At 43.7% G+C, this 19898-nt stretch overlaps 1 protein-coding gene across 1 annotated transcript in view; it reads left to right on the top strand.

Annotated features, from left to right (window-relative positions):
- Window positions 1-19898, top strand: part of ACOX3 (acyl-CoA oxidase 3, pristanoyl) — a 1085216-nt gene that overhangs the window by 267461 nt on the left and 797857 nt on the right. The window contains exon 7 of the mRNA XM_069632027.1: window positions 8383-8471. Within this exon, the coding sequence (XP_069488128.1) occupies window positions 8383-8471 (89 nt within the window). The remainder of the gene's footprint in view (window positions 1-8382; window positions 8472-19898) is intronic.

Here is a 19898-nt window from a genome sequence, read left to right as displayed (position 1 = left end):
AAACCAATGTTGTATAACCCACTAAAATCGAAAATAAGTTGCCATTTCTTTACCCAAGCTCCTAGAAACACCAGAGTCGGAATAGTGCCTACCTCATGTGATATATGATGTGTGTAGGTGATGTAAAAACAACTGTGTATTTGGGAAAATATGTATTTGGATCAAATATAGATTTGTGTGGAAAGATGACAGGGGAGGGCCCTCTGGCCATAAAATCTACCTCATCACTCTGACTCACAACTCCGTTCCCCCAATCATGGGAGAGGGGAGAATTGGGCCAATGACAAGTAGAGAGGGGCAGGCTTAGCTAGGCCCAGGCACACACCCATTTTCAAAACACATAAAAAGAGACTGCTGGGACAGGTAGAGAGATTCAATTCCATTTGCTGCGGAGCATGCTGACCGACGAATTCACATCCAGAGATCCAGACTTCAAATCCATCTATCCCCAGAACCTGTAGCAGTACCCAGAAAGCAGTGTTACATCCAGAATCCAGAGAGGCTAGACCAGCAAAGCAGAGCTGACCCAGATCGCTGTGAGCAGAACCGGTGCCTGATTGACCCGCCGAGCAGACAGAACCGCAGCCGGACGTGTTGACCAGATCCGTGACGAGGCCTAGTTCAAATTTATATTGTGAGTACCTAGCAGAACTGTGCAGAACCAATCTCTTAGTTAAAATAATCTAATCCAAACTATTTTAACCTAAGTAGAACAGCCTCCTAGAAATCGTGTCATCTGTCATTTGTAAAGCTGCACAACTGTCACCCGTCAATTCTGAAGCTGCAAGCTGTCACCTGTCATTTTGAGTTTTACTTTAAATCCGAAAAACTACCTTTATTTAATCGTCCGTATCTCTGGAACCGTTTGGGCTAGGAACAAGATTTAACTACTTTCCTCTGAAAGCTTAGAATCTAAGCTTTCCAACAAGCCTAGAACCTACACCTTATACTTTTTCCGCAATCACGATTCACGCACTCGCGAAATTTACCGCGATTTGCGATTTTGGCTCAATTTCTCCACTTGTCAAAATAGCAGCTCCATTCTTTCTTTTGTTAAAATCTGTTGCAACTTGGTAATAACTCACAGAGCATTGCTAAAGTGAGCCTGAACTAATACCAACACGCATCTCCCACTCACCCTGAATCTCTAGAGGGAATTAAAATCAGTTGGCACATTTTCCCATCCATTGCCATCACATTTAAAAAGCATTTTGGGCCTGTGTTTCAAACTCCTACCTGTTTCCTCTAAGCTTGCTGGGGGGGGAACTGAATTTCGTATTGTATTTGATTGCATTCCTGAGAACTGTGTGCTCCTCTTTCCATCTCCTTCCATTTCTTACATTGCATAGGGGAGGGGGGTGAATTGCCAGAGAAAAAGTGATTATCTTATCTTTTGCTAAAATCATATCAAGTATTTCTGTACTGCATTTTATTCCTCATTGCTTTTCCCTTGAAATCATAAAAGTATTTTTGCTACTTTATCCATCCTATACTAACTCCTCATTGATTGTAAAGAAGTGTGCTAGTGCCAGATTACCCATTGTTGATCAACATCATATGTCTAAGTGTACTATCAGATATTAATTTATTATAAAGTGTGATATATATATTGTTTAAATTCTCAAATAAACCTTTTAATTTGCAAAACAAACCTACTTCTTGGCTCAGTGGGGTCAGGGGGATTCTAAGAGGGGGTGTTATACAAGGGTGGTCATCCAGAGTACTGAACTAGACATAAAAATACATTAATAAGGGTTTTCCTCAGCATCCCAGACTAAGCATTGACTTGGCTGTAGTGTTGGTTGAATATCGCTTACAACTACCTCAACAAAAAGGGGGGGCAGGGTCACTTCCGCTGTGCAGGGAGGCGATGCAGCTCGAATTCTGGGCTATCCAGCAGGAAGTTTCGATCTCGGCTGTTCATCTGGCCAGAGACGACAACGAGACGGCGGACACTCTGAGCAGGCAGAGCTTGATCTCTCACGAGTGGGAGCTGGCTCAGGAGATTCCCCTGGAGATCTTCGCCCTTTGGGGGACCCCTCAAGTGGATCTCTTCGCCTCCAGTATCAACCGGAAGTGCGAAAGGTTTTGCTCGCGGGAATTTCCTCCAAAACGAGCCTTAGAAGACGCGTTTGTGGTGGAGTGGTCATTCCCACTGCTGTACGCGTTTCCTCCAGTCCCCGTCATCCCGCAAGTGCTGTCAGAGGTTACGGAGGTTCGGTTCCCGGATGATCCTCATTGCTCCGGCGTGGCCCCGGAAGACGTGGTACCCGGACCTTCTAGACTTGTCCATCTGCCCTCCACGTCGTCTTCCCTACCGAGACGATCTGCTCTCACAGGAGGGGGTTCAGGTTCTCCATCCAGAGGTCAGATCCCTCAATCTTCACGCTTGGCTTCTGAAACGTTGAGGTATAAGGATTGGGACCTCCCTGAAGACGTGATGGAGGTGTTGCTCTCGGCCAGGCGGCCGGCATCTAAGTCTCTGTACCGTTGTCGTTGGAGAAAGTTCTGCGACTGGTGCAGAGTTCAGAATGTGGATCCTTTTGAATGTGACATTCCCATGGTTCTGTCTTTTTTGCTTTCTTTGGCCCACAGGGGTTTGCAAGTGGGGACCATTAAAGGTTACCTGTCGGCGCTGTCCATATTTAAGCGCTCGTCTGAAGAGTGTTCCTATTTTAAAATTCCATTAATTTCGCAGTTTTTGAAAGGGCTCACTAATGTGTTCCCTCCGTCACCTTTTCTGGTGCCAGGTTGGGATTTGAACCTTGTTCTTAAGTTTCTTATGGGTGCTCCGTTTGAGCTTTAACATTCTTGCCCTTTGAGGATGTTAACTCTGAAAACTGTGTTTTTGGTTGCGGTTACTTCCGCTCGCAGAGTGAGTGAGTTACAGGCACTTTCAGTTAAGCCACCTTTCACTGTGTTTCATAAGGACAGGGTTGTCCTTAGAGTTCGTCCTTCTTTTCTTCCGAAGGTGGTTTCGGAATTTCATTTGAGCCAGAAGGTTGTTCTTCCGGCGTTCTATCCTCCTCCACACCCTGGTAAGGAAGAGGAGAGGCTTCATAGGCTTGATCCTAGGAGAGCGTTGAGCTTTTATATTTCGCGCATGTCCCGGGTCAGAGTGGACGATCAACTTTTCATTGGTTACGCTGGAAAGCATTTGGGACAAGCTGTGACGAAACAGACTTTGTCTCGTTGGATTATTTTATCCATCTCCGAGTGTTACCGCTTGGTGGGTAAGGATCCTTCGGCTGGCTTGCGGGCCCATTCTACCAGGGGAGTGGCTGCTTCTACTGCTCTGCAGAGGGGAGTTCCTATTCGTCACATCTGTGATGCAGCCACCTGGGCTTCAGTACATACTTTTGTACGTCACTACTCCCTCGATTCCATCAGAGGGCAAGATCTGGCAGTTCTCTATTCCGCAATTTGATTGGGCATGCTAAATTTGTATTCTAAATTCTTTCCTACCTCCTTGCTTGGTACTGCTTTGGGAGTCTGTCATAGATATGGAATACGTCGGAGGACCCAATCCCCTCGAAGAACAAGTTACTTTCTTACCTGGTAACATTCTTTCGATGGGATGGTCCGACGACGTATTCCATATCGCTCCCTCCCTGCCTTCCCCGCTGCAGAATTTCTTTTGCGATTGCAGCTTGCGTTCTGCAAGGCCTTGTGTGTCTGACTGGCAGAAAACTGGCAGCACACGTTCTGGGAAAAAAACTATAACTGAGGCTATGGGCGTCGGCCGTCGGAGGAGGTCCTCGGGGACGGCGCATCAACGTCATCGACGCAGGACGCAGACGCCAAAGATTTTCCGAAGCAGCACAGCTGTGGACATTACCTGTCATAGATATGGAATACGTCGTCGGACCATCCCATCGAAAGAACGTTACCAGGTAAGAAAGTAACTTGTTCTTCTACTTGCTTTTGAATATTCAGAGGGATCCCTCGGTAGTGCTGGGCCACCGGCTTGATGTCTGGGTTGATGTGGGGTTTCATTTGTTTTCCTTTGAGTCTTCCTAAACCATCAAATATTGTTGGGAATATTTTCATTATCATGTCTTTCGGGCTTGTGTATGCTGTCATGATTTGATGCATTATATGTACCAGGCCCATTTGTATGGCTGATTTAAAACTGAGGATGCTGCCGTCCGGTGCTTCACCTTTAACTACATATATGTTACATTTTACCCTCTTGTCTTTGTAGGTGCACATGGCTTTGAACATGCCTTTGTATTCCGAAGGTGTATTTTTTCCATAAGGATAGAGGTCGATGTCAGCTGGTTTCTAGTCCTTGATATGTGAATTCAGTGACCACATTGACAATGGCACCTGTGTTGATTAGAAATTCCTTGGCTTTTCCGTTCACTTTTAATAGTAGTGTCGGGCTATATTCAGTAGCTGTTGTATTGCCTATCTTGTGCACCCACTCTTGCGGTCATGGCTGGAGGATGATAAATCAGATTCATGGTGGTGTTGTGTTGAGACGTCTATATATCCCACCTTATAACGAGTTGACCTGTGTTTCGTGTCTTCCGAGGTGAGCGTTCGGAAGGGTTTCATCCCTGTCTCGCTGTTGCCTGGTTCTGTGTGGGGATCATCAACGTCTGCTTTACGAACGGTTTTGTCTGTTAGTAGGAGTTCACCTTTGGCTGTGATGTGATCCTTCTCTCTTTCGGCTTTGTTCCATATGATTTGTGGATCTCTGAAGGTACTTGACATTATTGCATACTGACTGGAAGTTATTCTCACCACCACATCGGTCACATGTGTGGCCTATAGCTGGACAGGGGCCCACATGCAGAAAATTATATTTGCAACGATAACACTTCCTTTGATTGTTGTTGAATTGCTTTTCAGTCTACCTCATTTGAAAGATGGGTGCTGCTGGTGCACCTTGTGTGATTTTAATGTTACCCAGAGATTCCGTTTGCAGGGAGAGTGCCATGTCTGCCCTGTCAAGTTGCAATATTTCATCCAGGAATCTGGTCTTTTGTAATAACTTCTTGCGGAATTCGGCAGATTCGGAGCCAGCAATTGTTTGTGATTTGAGTGCTTCCTCAGTTGAGTAATGTTCGAAATTACAATATTTAACTCTTTTGCGCCTTTCTACTGAGTGGGCATGTGAGAAATATGGCGTTCGTAGTCCACATTTCTTAGTGTAGCTAAGTAATTATTTAGAGTGTCAATAATGTCCTGGAATGTGTCAGTGGTGGTTTGAGGCATTTCAAACACAATGGGCCTCATTACAAGTGTGCCGGTCGGGAAACAACAGTGCCTGTAAGCCTGCCGGCACCATTGTTTCTGCATCGGCACAGTACAACTCTGTGGGCGGATGCCATCCCGCCCACCAGGGTCAGACCTGATGGGCGGGACGGCACCCACTCGCAGAGTTTTCACAGGAGCACCAGCAACATTGCTAATGGTGCCGGTGCTCCTGTGTCCCCATTCGCACTGAGTCCTATGGGACTCCATGGAAATGGGGTCTAACACAATTGCCAGTGCCTGACATCCCGGTGGCACCTGCAAGGATACTGCCAAACCTGTAATGAGGCCCAGTATCCATTACAACTGGACCTAGTGAGTGCATCAATATGCCTCTGAGGCGACGTTCCTCTTGCACACCAGCAGCATCGATGTAGATGTTGAGCTCCTTGGGCCATCTATTCCAGCGTGGTGCCACGCTGCTCATATCAGTTATGTCAAAAGGTGGGACGGCCTTTACTTGCAGCAAATTGTGACTCCCTTCTTCCCTAAAGGGTGGCGTCTGAGCCGAGGTGCAGCTAACTCCTTCATCATCGAAATGGTGAAAGCTTATGGAAAGTAACTTGTAGCTTTTCTGTGCTGTTAATGTAAATGGTTTCTAAATGATGTAGGCAAGGTAGCAGTGTTTGCACATTCTTACCTCCTTGATTGCAGCGCTGCTGTGCACCAGGCTGCTTGTAAACAGGCTGCCACATGAGCACTTGCGCCAAAATGCACAGTCTGGGCAGGGGCTGGCAGACTGCACAGCAAGGCTAGTTGCAGGAAGCGAGCGTGTGGATTCTGACACACGGTCTGGAGATGGAGCGCACAGCTCCCTGCAATGCAAGGACTAATGTCAGGTGCCTGCACAACAAGCAGGCTTGCAGGCCACAGCTGGAGCAGGCAGGCAGTTGAATGAAAATGTGCACCGCGGGCGGGAATCTCGGGCCGTAGCGGCGAAGAGGGTGAAAGCAGGATGGAACGCTGCTTACACCGTTGCACGAATAGGTGCTTGACTCCTCATCGCCATTGTTAAATGTGAAACAGGATATTCAATGTAGGCTGTATAATGAAACGCAGAGACGAAGTGTGAGGGTGTTCACTCGTCTTTATTCTTCTTTCGACTGCAGTCCGTGGCAGTAACTCCCACCCACACACAAGACCCACAGCCGTGGGGTTAAACAGACATAAATAGGGGACAGGCAAATGCCTTCCCAATCATGAACATAGACATGGGACATTACAAATATAAACTAGTTTTACTGATGCAATGAAATATATGCGTGCTGATAAAGCCTCTTTTCTTACACATTGCCTTGAATGATTTATATTTCCTTTCAGAACTCTGTTGTTGTAGAACAAACTTTCAAATTAGAACGATCAGTAATACTTCACTTAATGTAGGAAAAACATTCCAATGTTTCTTAACGGGTATTAAAAAATCTCACTGTGTATTTTTTGATATTCGAGAAAAATCTTTTCTGACAATTCCGTTAAAATAATGGCAACTGCAAAACATCAAATGAAAATTTAATTATTTAGTTTGTGCAAACACCAGTTCGGGGACATCATTAGGGAGTTGCTGGGAATCATGTATGCAGCCATCTGCGACGGCAACCTCTAAGTTTCTCAGCTTTCCAGTAAGCTAGACTTCAAGCTTCCACTGTTTTGTGAACCATTTGCCTCCCACAGATCTATGAAAGGCGCTATTTCCCCTGAGGCACAAATACTTTTCTGCTGTGCATTCTCTGTTTGTGCCTGGTACATCATTTTCTGGTGGACACAAACATGTACTTCCTCCAGTGGTGGAATGATGGTCTTGAATGTTGTGGCCGACATAAATGTGTTTGATCATCACACATGTTCTTGTCAGGACCATTTTTTTTGGTCAAGCCAGGTCCTGGCTCCTTGTTGAGCTAGCATTGTTCGCCAGAGAAGGTGACCTTGTCGGCTAGGTAGGAGGGAGCATGCAATTTGACAGCTTTGCAAATGATTCTGCTGGTCTTAAAGCCAATATGTACTTGTAGGCGCCACCAATCGAAGTGTGTTCGGTTAAGGGTGGGTGTAATGTGGTCAGATTTAGTGACGTCTTTGAGGTGTGTCGCAGTGTGCAGAATGCTATTCATTGGTGGCATATTGGAAGTGGGTAGCTCAGTGAGTACGGAATTTACACCATCCAGAAGACAAAGAAAGAGGGCCTGCACTGTGGATCACAAATTGTCTGCAAGTGCTTGACTTTCCACAAAAGAGCAAGTTGGTACAAAGTTGTGTGCATTTTCTTTGCTATGTGCATTTTGGAGGAGAGATGGCTGTCAATGTGCTTCCCCAGGGATTTGGCAGATGGTTTTAGCTGTGGATGACGCCCACTAGGTTCATAGCTGGCAACCAAGTCTGGATGTGGGTGTGTTTGGTGTTAAGACATGAGTAATTCATTTTGGTGGTTTTGAGTTTGGGGTGTCCACTGGACATTCAGCTTTGTATGAGGGTGAGGCAGGTGACTATCTTTGACGGAAGAAATGTGGTAGAGTTGAATACTGTCTGCATATTGGTCAATATGGATGTTGTGGCTGGCAAGAAGGGATACCTGAGGCTCAATTTCATTTTAATTTAATGTATTTGTGATTATATAGTGTTTATCACCAAAGCGCTGAACAAAAAAGTAAACAGATTAGATTAGATTAGTCAATTGATCATACAATTTGATCAGTTCAACGGTATCATGCCTTAGGAAGAGGAAAGAAAGTGAGATTCAGCTGAGTGTGAAATGAAGAGTACTGTGCAAGAGAACGAATGGATAGAGGGACAGAGTTCCAAAGTTTTGGAGCTAAGAGGGAATAGGAATTGAAGTGCAATTGGGCACAAGGAGATTGTGGCACAGAAAGAAAAGAGATAGTGGGACTAAAGGGGGCATGATGGTAGGTACCAGGATATGAGAGAACTGAGATAGAGATGTGCCATGCCATAGAGACATTTAAAAACAATAGAAGGAAAATGATATAGTGGATCGTTGTAAGCGTGCAGAAGGAGGAGAATGAACCTAGTGAGCTTAAAGACGCAGTGGTGTTGGAGAATTGATGCTTACCAGTTGTCTCCATTTCTTTGCTAACATATTTATGTTCTTTTATTTTTTGTTATTCATAGATCAGAGATCCAAAAACACTTCTGCCTACGCCAGGTGTGATGGTAGGCGATATAGGCATGAAACCTGGCCTCAATGGTGTGGATAATGGGTAAGTGCATGACTGAAAGAATGTTGCTCCAATGCAGCATTGTTAAGATTGTACCTAAGAGCGTTTCCCCATGTGTACAGCATGCGCAAAAGGGCATATGTGACTGTACCTGCCGTCATTGGTACAAGGCCCCACTTTGTATGGTGAATACAACAGCTGATCTGATGCTCACATGTCCAAAGTAAAAAGTGCTTATGCTTGCTGAAATTACTTGGATTAATGCTAAATTAGATTGAGAAGACCTCTCACAAATTTCATTCCTGTATTGATATCTAAACATCCAAACGTATCAAAATGAAGTGATTTTTTTTTAAATTTTTGAGGTGCTCTTCATAACTTGTGGACCGTTCCGGCAACCATCAACATTATAAAACAACATCTTTAACAAAGCATCATTCCCCACTCCCTCCCACTCCTACCTTACCATCTATCTACGTTTCTGCCTTCTCTTGACACACACAGATTCAGAGGGTTTGCCTGCTTTTCGAGTATTGTTTTCCCATTATTTGCTCTAGCCCATTTTAAAGCTCTTTTATCCACTTTTCTTTCTGACACTTGTGATGGTAAGCTTTTCCGTGCAATCACATATTTTCTTGTAAATTCTCTTTTGAATGCCCCACCTAATCCCCTGCTCCAAACTCATTTTGGGATGCCTCGATCTCAAGGCCTTCATCGGCTGAAACCACTACTTCTTTGTGGTTCTCTGCTTTGTTACATCCATCTATCTACCATTGTCTAGCTTGCCTGTCATTTTATATTGCCCATTGTGGTACTGTCTCGTTATCCTGATCTACCCATAAGTCTGACTTATTTTTGTCATTTTTGTATTTGTGTTATGGTTTATCAAAGAAAACCTTTCACAATATTTCCTGAAACTCTAATAACACTACATACAAAACACCAAAGATTTCATATGTCTTTCCTTTAAGAGATCAAATATCGCATGTAAAAATCATCACAAAGCTAATAATAGGGCAATACTATACCCCTCCATTAATCTAGACCACAAAGTATAGTCAACATCAGCATAGTTAGAATGGATACAAGGATTACAATTCAAAAGACACAAATCTATTGTTTTAGGGCAGTAAAGAATTAAGTGCTTTAAAGTTTCTATTTCACCCACTCTGCCACACAATCTGCAAACTCGATCATGGGGTGCTAACCTCAAACGAGAACCTTTGACTTCAAGAGTGGGCCATTGATTGAATGTAAAGCATATGTAGGTGGCACGCGCCTTAGGATCAGGAAACAAATGCAAATATGGGGAGAGACTGTCCCTATTCCTTATGAGAACAGCATAGTCCCTTTATGACTTGTGAGTCCCCAAACAGTCAATAGTCAGACGCTAATCCCTCTCGTGAGGGAAGCAATAACTTAGCATAAGTACTGTGAAGGCATCATGAAGCAAGACACAGACAACAGACTCAATACTCAACTCAAATAATTTTATTAGCTTAAACGTCAGGAAGATATAAGGCCTAAATTGCCCTATGCTAAGGTGGGATTTCCCTACCTAAAGATACTAAGGATAGTCTGAGTAAGTAAGTTCAACTTAAAAGTCTGTCTGTGTGCAAAACCTATACTTGCCCTCACAACTAAAACTAAACAGTGTGTAGGGATGTCAGTACCAAAAGAAATAGTGTTCCAAACTAAGTTCTGAGCTTCTTCCAGCTATTAGCTTTGGTTTTCAGCCCCTTCCTCAAGTTCGAAACAGTTCCACACAAAAAGAGCTCGGTGTTCCCTTGCCCAAGTTCAACATAGTTCCAATTGGCCTCCGGGTTCCATTCTCCAAGTGCAACACAGTCAGTTCTCTTGACTTTCAAGTAGTGTTCCAAATCAAATTTACAACGTCACAGGCTTTTCAATGGTTCACTCAACTTGTTCTCTTCAATACTTAATAGGTACAACAGTTTCATAAACTTAACTTTCAATGGTTCACTCTACGTAGGGGTTCCTCAGTCTAGGCGCAGTTGTCGGTCCACACAGTCCACCCACTACAGGGTGCGCAACCGATAACCCTTGACACTTTGTTGTATTCACTTGTTTTCACTGGACTTCCAAGATAACAAAGGCTCCCTCTTTTAACCTGTGCCAATTGTCCACTTTGTAAGCTCCTTTTTATCTTTGGCAGATTCTTGCCTCTGTCACAAAGTCTTTCACAGTATTCACTTTGTGAGGTGCTTTCCTGCTCGCCACCTTACTTTAACTTTTCACAACAGTACTTATCATTTGCTTTTCAATAGTTTCTTAAGCCCTTACCATTGCTTTTATATTTGCTTTTCACTGTATTCGAAAATGCACCCACTTTTCATTTCACTCACACAGTGCTTTCATGTACTTTGCATAACTTTTCTTTAGTTCGGTATTCAATAAGGCATACTATACTTTGTAGCTTGCTCAGCATTCACAAATCTTTCCTTCATTCTCCCGACCCTCTTATGAGTTTTAATCTAACCAGCACCTCCGTGTGCTGAAGACCACGCCCTGGAGCGCGCCGAAAAGCATGCCCTGGAGCGCCCAGGTGTGACTATTCCCTTTTTGTTACTTACCGGTCTCTCGCAGCTCCTTTGGGCTCCTCCGGAGTTCTCCTCTTCAGCTTCTCGCTCCCCGTTTACCCGCTGGGAACTCCCAAGTGGTACTCGTCGCTTCCGATCTTTTCTGATGGTCTCGGCGGCACCCGGGAGTCTTCAGCGTCCCCCAGCTCCAGTGGGGGAGACACAGCGCTGGATTCGGCAGGACTCCCAAGCCTGGCCTGCGACATCCTTCTTGCGCCTCCAGCCTGCTCCGTAACAGCTTTGCTGGTCTTGCTTTATATACACCTGTAGCCTTTCAGTTGGCTGCAGGTGTAAGTCCTTTGCCTGACTCCAATTAGTGGGACATGCCTGGCCATGGTAGTTTTTACAGTCCTCTTCTTCATCTCAGTACTTGAGTGGCGCAGACCCATATAAGCGTGCATTACTCCTACTTGTCTCTTCTTCATCCCGGTCCCTAAAGCATATGATTGTGGGGGGACAGTAGGTGTGTGTAAAAGAGGGGCAGATCAAAAATAACCTACAAAGTAGGGGGAGGGCAGGGTGCATTTTGACAAGGAAAAGGGGGATATAGATCTAACCTACTCACATGAGGGGGTGTCCTCATGATGTATTGCTTTCTTGTCGCTTGGTATTGGTGACATTTCCGAGGGTCATTTTTAATCTGAGGAATAGATGGAGTTTGGCAGTATCCCACAAATATTTCTGGACGGAAGTTTCATCGGAAAAGTGAAATGTGAAATGTTGAATACTGCGTCTCCTCTGAAACATCCGCTCCCCACTCTCCAGGGAGCCTCCCCTGGTGATCCACCCCCAGGGTCGGGATCCAAAAGCCATGGCCTTTCCTTGGCCACATGGGAAGAGGATCCAAGGGGAGTAGATGCGAGGATGCTCTCAGGTTCCTCAAAGAACATAGTTGTTTCCTAATAACTTTTGTTTCCACATTGTGCCCTGAAGGGAATTATAAAAGGCACCCAATTCATGCAGTAGGAGATCCAAACCATTGCTTAAACTGAGTTCAATCTTTGTTATGTAGAAGTGGATGAGAGGCAAACAAGAGAATTTGCACAATTTAGAAAAGATGCTCTTCATCTGCACCAAAAGACATTGGGAATTAACTCTTAATTGATCCATGTATTCAGCCATTGCAGAAATATTGGTTAAAGTAAAACCCAGATAGCACACTGATAGCACAAGACCCAGCCTAGCATCACCCACTGCCCAATACAGCGTCTTGGGCTTTCGTTTTGTGGTGTAAATCACTGCCTTGGATTTGGACCCATTAATCACTACATTTTTTGCCAATGCATATTCAGAGAATAATTGACATTTTCTCTGTAATCCTATCAGTGTTAGATCAAAAAACAATAAGTCGTCAGCAAAAGCCAACCAATTAACTCTGATGTTACCTAGATTAACCGGGAATGTAGTATTGGCGGTCCAGAGTTTATCCAAATCTACCAAGTAGAGATTAAAATTAGCAGTGCCAACACACACCCTTGCTTAAAACCAATAGTAGTTTTTATAGGTTTGGAAAGGGCACCAGCACCCTCTCTAGTTAACCTAACTTGTATGGAACTAGCTTAGTGGAGACCCGCCAACATCCTTACTGTTGGCATTTTCAACTTCAGAAGCTTCTTCCATAGTCTCTCACGATCTAAGGCGTTACTCATATCCATTGAAGCAATATATACTGTTCCTTACGTCCCTTTTTTTACCAAGCTAACAGGCGGGTAATTATAAGCCCATTCAGCGTGGTTCCAAGGGCTTTCTTTAAGATCACCTGGAAGCGAGACAAAAGATCAAAGTTTTCCGTCCATTTATTGAGATCATGAAGGATCAAAGTTGCAACCAATTTATTAGAGGCATCCATAATTGCCACTGGTCTGTAATTGGTGGGCAATGTGCGCTCTCCCTTCTTGTAAATTGGGATGATATAGATGTTTTCCAAGAGTCTGAACACAAGAGGGTAGACAGTATTTCCAAAAATAAAGGAAACCGGATATCAGCCCACAGCTGAATTACCCTTTATAGACACCGAAGCAAGACCATCCGGGCCAGCAGCCCTAGAATCTATGGACTTCCGGATATCCCCAAGAACATGATCCGGAGACCAATCAAAGCCCGGCATAGACATATATTTGTCCTTTGGGAAATTAAATTGCACGTTGCACTTCTTAGTATAGAGATCTTTATAGAAAGCAACACATGAATTCTCAGTAATATTTTATGATTAGGAATTTTTGGCACAGTGCCATTAGTAATTTTGCAAAATTTGGTAGTATTGACATTGTTTAACACTGTCAAAAGGGATTGGCTATCAGATATATCAATAGAAAATGTAAGACATTTGATATCATTTCTGTTTATTTGGCCAATCTTTTCCCTTAGCTGTTTATAAGCTGTCTCATCCAGGTCTTGACCCTCTCGTTAGAAGAAGGCAGATGTCTTTTTGGGGCAATCACAATGCCCTTACCAATCAAAGAATGTAGGTACGCTCTGATCCTTTTGTTAAAATTGCTTGTTGAAAACAGTGCCCCCAAATATTCAGCAGAGTATTGAGCGCATAATTGCTCGAGTTCCCTGTTGAATTGTAAACAATATTTGTGGTTCCACTTCAATGATAAGCCGCTTCAATCTGCAGATACCAACACTAACAGACGTTCACAATCCTGGTTCGAAATCTGAGTTTTTGCAGAGAAAGTAATAGTGGAATGATGGCTAAATCGTTGTTTAGTAACAAAGAGCAGAGTGGTACAAGGGAACTGGACACATACACATGATCAATCCAGGAGCCTTGTAAGCCCCTATTCCAAATTGAAATTGCACCCAAAGCCCCATTAATCCAAGGTAGGAAAAAGGTAACATTCCATACATTCATGTAATGATCCCACTGTTCCCCTCGCACAATAATTCAAAATTCCGCTAGATGATGACACTTTAGCCTCTGCACATGCTGCATTGAAATCGTCTCTAATAATATTATTAGAATAACCCTTCCCCCAACCAAAGTGTCTAGTGTCGATTGAATTTTAGCACTAGGTTTAGCAGCCGGATTCCAATAAACGTTAATGAGTAAAAGGTGGAAACAAGACACCTCCAACTTAATATCAACCACTTGTAACCCTTCATTGTCAATAGTGATCTCAAAGCTATTCCCTTTAAGGATAGATCAATGGCGGCAGCTAGGCCCCCTCTTGGATGACCCGCTGAACCACGCAAAGCAGCTTTTGTATAAGTTACAAAGCCCTCTAAATATAAAGGGTTCAGTGACATGGTTTCCTGAAACATCATCACATTTATTCCTGAAAAGATAAACTGTAGTGAAGCAGTTTTTCAATATTCATTAAGCAACAAGTGTTCCAGGACACAACTTTAAGATCATCTACATCAAAGATGGGACAACAGGCCGTTAGGCCTGGCAGTAGAGTTTAAATTTGCTGCAAGCCAAGCCCAGTCCAGTGAAGATAATGCTGGATCCTCCTGTAACCAAGTATTATTTACAAACCTACTATCTGACATACAACCGCATTTAATTTATAGAGGGGGATTTAAATCTGCCCCATTAGATACAGACCTAGAAGGGCTAAACATAAAAGCAGACAAATATTTAGGGTTTGAAAAGGAAATTCAGTCAAAACCCATTGATCTAAAAACATCTTTGTTCTCACACAATATGCAAATAAAAATGAACAATCATTTTATTCGTGCCATCGTCCAGGATCTTGACATTATCAATATCTCCTGAGTGTATAAGTCATAGAGCCTGAATTCTTTGAAAGATTTTAAGCACTTTGGAGTGATTCAATTGTAGCACTCCATTCACGTCAACAATATTATCGAAGCCAATAATTCTTTCTTCATAGTTGGACATTGAAATTGAACAATCAGGCTCCTTACTGGCTTTGAGTGAGGAGTCACAACAGAAGCAGGTGCCCCCCAGGGCACGATTTATCACCCCCATCCATATGCTGATTAAGACTGATTTTCTGTGGCAGAGGATTACCCTCATTCGAAGTCTGATTTATAGAGGAAGAGTTATAGAACATCACCGATGAAGATTGTAAGATGGCCTCTTCCTCCTATTCTTCCTGTTCCTGCAATTCAGTGGCAATATTGGTCGATTTCTGGGGGGATAAGAAATTGAGTAATTTGTTTTGTTGCTTTGCCTCAACTCCATTTTTGGGATTTACCTTCTTCCTGGAGATGTTTGTGTCCTTGAAAGCTCTTGCGTCAACAGGGACATTTAAATCCACAATTTCTTTTTCTTCCGGAGGGGATCTGAAGAACTTCCTAGAAGACCTATTCTTATTACAGTTGGTACGTTGCTAGTTCTTAGTGTTTTTCGTTGCTTGAGTGCCATTAGGCTTCCTCTTTCTAGTCCGTTTTAGAGGGACCTCTTCCTCTGGCTCTCAGTCAGGTTGCGCATTGTCAATTGACAAATCTGCGTTGCCTGGTCCAATACCCAAAATATCCACGGATTGATCACCCTGATGAAGGGGAGATTGAACTTTAGAATTAGTCATAGGTGAGGATGTAGAATTAATTGAAGCAAAGTGGTCTGAAGAACGGCTCAAGCTGTTTTGGTAATTCACTAAAGGAGTCTGGCTAGCTATCTCATCAGGGACAGGTTCAGAAGCATGTGGCCTTCCAGGAAATAATCCCTGTAAGTTGTTGTTACCGTTCATCGGAAGAGGCTGACATTCCGAAAGCTCCACAAACTTCCCTTCAATTGATGTCGATTTGAGTTAATTCTCCTGTGTGAAATCTTTGAGGTTATCTTAAAGCCTTAAAATAGACTCCAAAACTAAAAGTAGAGCTGATATAGAAGCAGGACTGAAAGAACTCAAATTTGGCAGTATGTTATAATACCTTCGCAAATAAACTTTTTTCGGTGTGAAATAATCAGAAGCAAGTTTTCTGTTACAATCGGGAAGCAGTGAGGTGGCTTGATTACGGACCAACAGTGGGGAAATCAAAGTACTCAGTCTTTTCTTTTCAAATCTATTTTTATTTAACACCAGTGAGCAAAGACATATGCATAAACAAAAGATAGCATTTGTTTAAAGGCACATAGCAAAGCGGTCCACTGCAAAAAGCACCTCAAATTCATAAATCCATTCCCCCAACAAGTGACCACCCCAGTATTTTCCATCCCGATATCAGTCACAACTGTTACTTTTCCCACTACATCCGCACACCCTGACCAATGTCCACCTATTTTTATAGTTACAGCGGCAAGACATGCCTGAGAAGCAGGGGTTTCACCACTGTGGACAGATATTTCTCTGTATAGTCCATAAATGGCCATTTAACCACATATTTTATATATCTTCCTTCACACAGAGCTGTGATCTATTCCGACACCAAAATGTCCCAAATCATCAGCCACCCCATTTGGAGTATCAGACCCTCAGGATTCTTCCAGTTCCAAGCAATGGCCAGTCTGGTGTCAGTAGCAAGTGCCAAGTGCCAAATGACCAGACAATGGGAATACCCCATCACCCGTATCCCCTGCAGGACCACCAGCGGTTCCATTGGTAGTTGGATCCCTGTTATCTCTTTAATTCGGGCCATGGCCTCCTTCGAAAAGAGATCAGCCTTCCCACAGTACCATAACATGTGAATGAGGGATCCTTCGATCCCTGCAACTATTAGAAGAATATTCAGTGTTAATGTGATGAAGTCTCTGTGGTTTGAGATACAACAGTAACAGACTTTATAAGCACTTTCCCTGTCGGTAGCACAGCAGGAAAACTTCTACATCTGGGCCCAAATACGCAGCCACGCATCATCTATTGAGAATCCAAGAACCTCTTCCCATTTACTTATATAGGGCAGGCGAGTGATACCCTCTCCCGTATCCAGCAATTTGTATAGTCTTGACAGTTTGGATTTGTTAGTACCCGTCTGAAATGTGAGTTCATGAGGGCTTAGATGCCTAGTTCCTCCTTCTCTAATCAATGGTTGGGATTCCCAATGGCGCAATTGCACATAGCACAACTGCTCCGATTCATTCAGAGAGAAGGCCTGTTTGCATTCATTAAAGGACAGTGGGCCTCGGTCTTTATATAGCTGCTGTAGGGTTTCCAACACCGCAGCAACCGCAGACCCAAATCTCACTTTTTCACAGTATAGATGAATGACAGGGCTGTTCCAAACAGGGGTAAGCAGTCCTGTCCCCACCAGAGTACCCCATCTACGCAATGCTTATTTCAAGTAGCCGAGTTTGTGCCTCGTAGACAATAGCAGCGCCCCCCAACCCACGATCCTCCCTTAATCCAAAATATGGGAGCCTAGCCAACTCTACTGCACAGAAGACCTCCTCTTTAGCCTTCCATTTAGGCGATGGGTCGTTGCTTGCTCAGATTATTGCATGGGAAACCTGCACAGCCACATTATAGCAAAATTTATCTGGACCCCCAGATCCTCCCCCCTCAGAGGTCTGGTAAAATGTTTCTAGAGGCCTGTGCCCGCCTGTTGCCCTGAATGAAGAGGAAGATCTTATTCTGCAAGGTACGCAGCTCAGCATCGGGATTTCTTACCGGTAGCGCCAGCAAGGAATATGAGAGTCTGGGAACCAGATTCATCTTAACAGCACTGATCCCGCCATACCAGGATATCAGTTAAGTCCTCTGTCAGTTCTCAAGAGGAAGGGGAACTTAGACTGATACACTCTAGGCACTCTATTTGGGATCTGGACCACTATGTAAGCAATAGTCACCCGACTCAACTGTATTGGAGAACAAGCCTCCAAACGACTCTGACTATCAGGATGTACCTCCATCCAATGCTGAGCTTGAATTGTATAGACATTCTTAGAATCATTATTGGTCAAGGTAATTTGGTGGTACGAAATGCACCAGGAACGATCCTTCCCAGGTTTAGGAATCAGGACTGTAGCAGATGTCCCCATAGTGGGAGTGACCCCCCCAGATCCCAAGAAAGGATTGAACAGAGCCATCGAGTGTGGGATAAAAGGGGCCAGAATATCTTGTAAAAGGAAGCTGAAAACCCGCTGACACTTGGGGCTTTGTTTTTCAGAGATTTGATCGCCCATTCCACTTCACTGGGTAATATGGGACCTTCTAGCGACTCCCTCATCTTGCTTAACAGGCGCGGAACTCTGGCCTCCTCTAGGTATTCGATTGCGCCTCCTCAGAAAGAGATTCCCCTGCAAACACTGATAAGAAGTACCTTTTTAGTATTTCTAACTCATCTGGCTCTTGTGAGGGGTCAGAAAGGAAAGCTGACGCAAAGTTGTCATAGTTTCAGAAAAAATATGTTTATTAAACAAAACTGGGTTGGAGAAATACCTTTCTAACCCTATGTTAAAGGTTTACTTCGTTCCCTACCTAGAAACTAAAACTAAGGATCTCTTGATGTCTGGATGTCAATTGCTGAAAAACTGTCCTTGTGTCCAAAACTTACGATACTGAAAACAACAAAGGGTGCACAGAAATGTCTTTAGATTGATGCTGGCAAAACATTTTCAAAACCAAAAAAATAACAATTACTCCAACGAAATTGTTCTCCAAGTTAAAGACCCTTGAATCCAGAGAGTGGTCCCCTTCCCCTGGATTCTTAAATAGATGGCAAAAATGTCTCTTTAGTTCACAGTTCCTTTCTGTCTTCACTGGACTCACAAAGTTCTTGTTCAAGCAAAATGTTCTGCATCAGTCTTTCTTATACTCAGTGTTCTTGTTTAAACAATAAGTTCTGTCGATTTCCTTATTACTTTGCAGATCACCTGGTATACTCCCCTGCCAGGAATCGTTACACAATTTCAGCTGCCTGTACTGTCGCCTGCCAGGACTTCTCTTTATGGGTTTTCAGATCTCCTGGTATACTCCCCTGCCGGGAATCTTAATACAATTAAAGCTGCCTGGTGTACTCGCCTACCAGGTCTTCTTATGTGTTTCACAGTTCTTTGGTTATCACTGTTCTTGGATTACACCACAACAGCATAATCCATGAGGTTCTTGGTATTTCTGTCTATGGTAACATTTAATCATGCTTCTCCCCACATTGTTATCTCATGCATCTATACTTGATTGGAGTTTTCCTTTATAATTTGCCTTGTCTGCATTCAAACTTTCTTCTTATTGGGTGTTGAATTTGTACTTTACCTTAACTGCATTCAAACAAACTTTGTGTATTTTCTGCATCAGAAATCGTGTGCCTTTCAAACACTTGTTGTCACGCTTGTCGAAATTCCCATGTGATCCTTCCTCATACAACTGCTCCCAGAGTGAGGATCAAGTACTGGCTGCCACCCCCTGGCCACATGGGAGGAGGTTCCTACCTGGGGAATCCGTGATGACGCCATTGGATTCATCACATGACACTACGCCTTCTTCAGGGTTTTACCAACCATCTCCTCCCCGGCTAGGAGAAGAGGAGAACCGTTAGGCAACCCCATCTGTAAGCAACCTCTTTATGCCTTATTCAATCAGTTAACAGCCTAAGGGATCTTCTCTTCACCAAGGTGTACATGGCAAAGTCCTGATATAGAGTGAGCAACACGTTTCGAAAGGTGATTGCTGGGCACAGCCCTTGCTGCAATCATTATTTGCTCTTTCATGGTGAAAGAATGTACCCACAACAGAATATCGGGAGGCTTATCCTCCAACGCAGGAATGCAAGATCTTGTGCGATCTGTCTTGTCTAGTTCCATAGTAGCTAATGCTGGGAGATCCAAGATGGACCGAAAGAGAGATTCAACAGAGGCAGGGAGCTCCTCGTCTCGCACTGATGAATGTATTCCTCAAATCCGATTGTTGTTCCTGCGGAAACGATTCTCAGTGTCCTCTTGCTTATATTCCAGTGCCTCACAACGAGCTTCCTGAGCTTCAATCTTGTTAGACTACTCCTCCACCACATAAAACTGCTC

The sequence above is a fragment of the Ambystoma mexicanum genome, chromosome 6q, assembly GCF_040938575.1.
Source record: "Ambystoma mexicanum isolate Mex_15411 chromosome 6q, UKY_AmexF1_1, whole genome shotgun sequence".
NCBI lineage: Eukaryota > Metazoa > Chordata > Amphibia > Caudata > Ambystomatidae > Ambystoma > Ambystoma mexicanum.
Note: the sequence above shows the minus strand (reverse complement) of the source record. Positions and strands in the feature narration are given on the sequence as shown.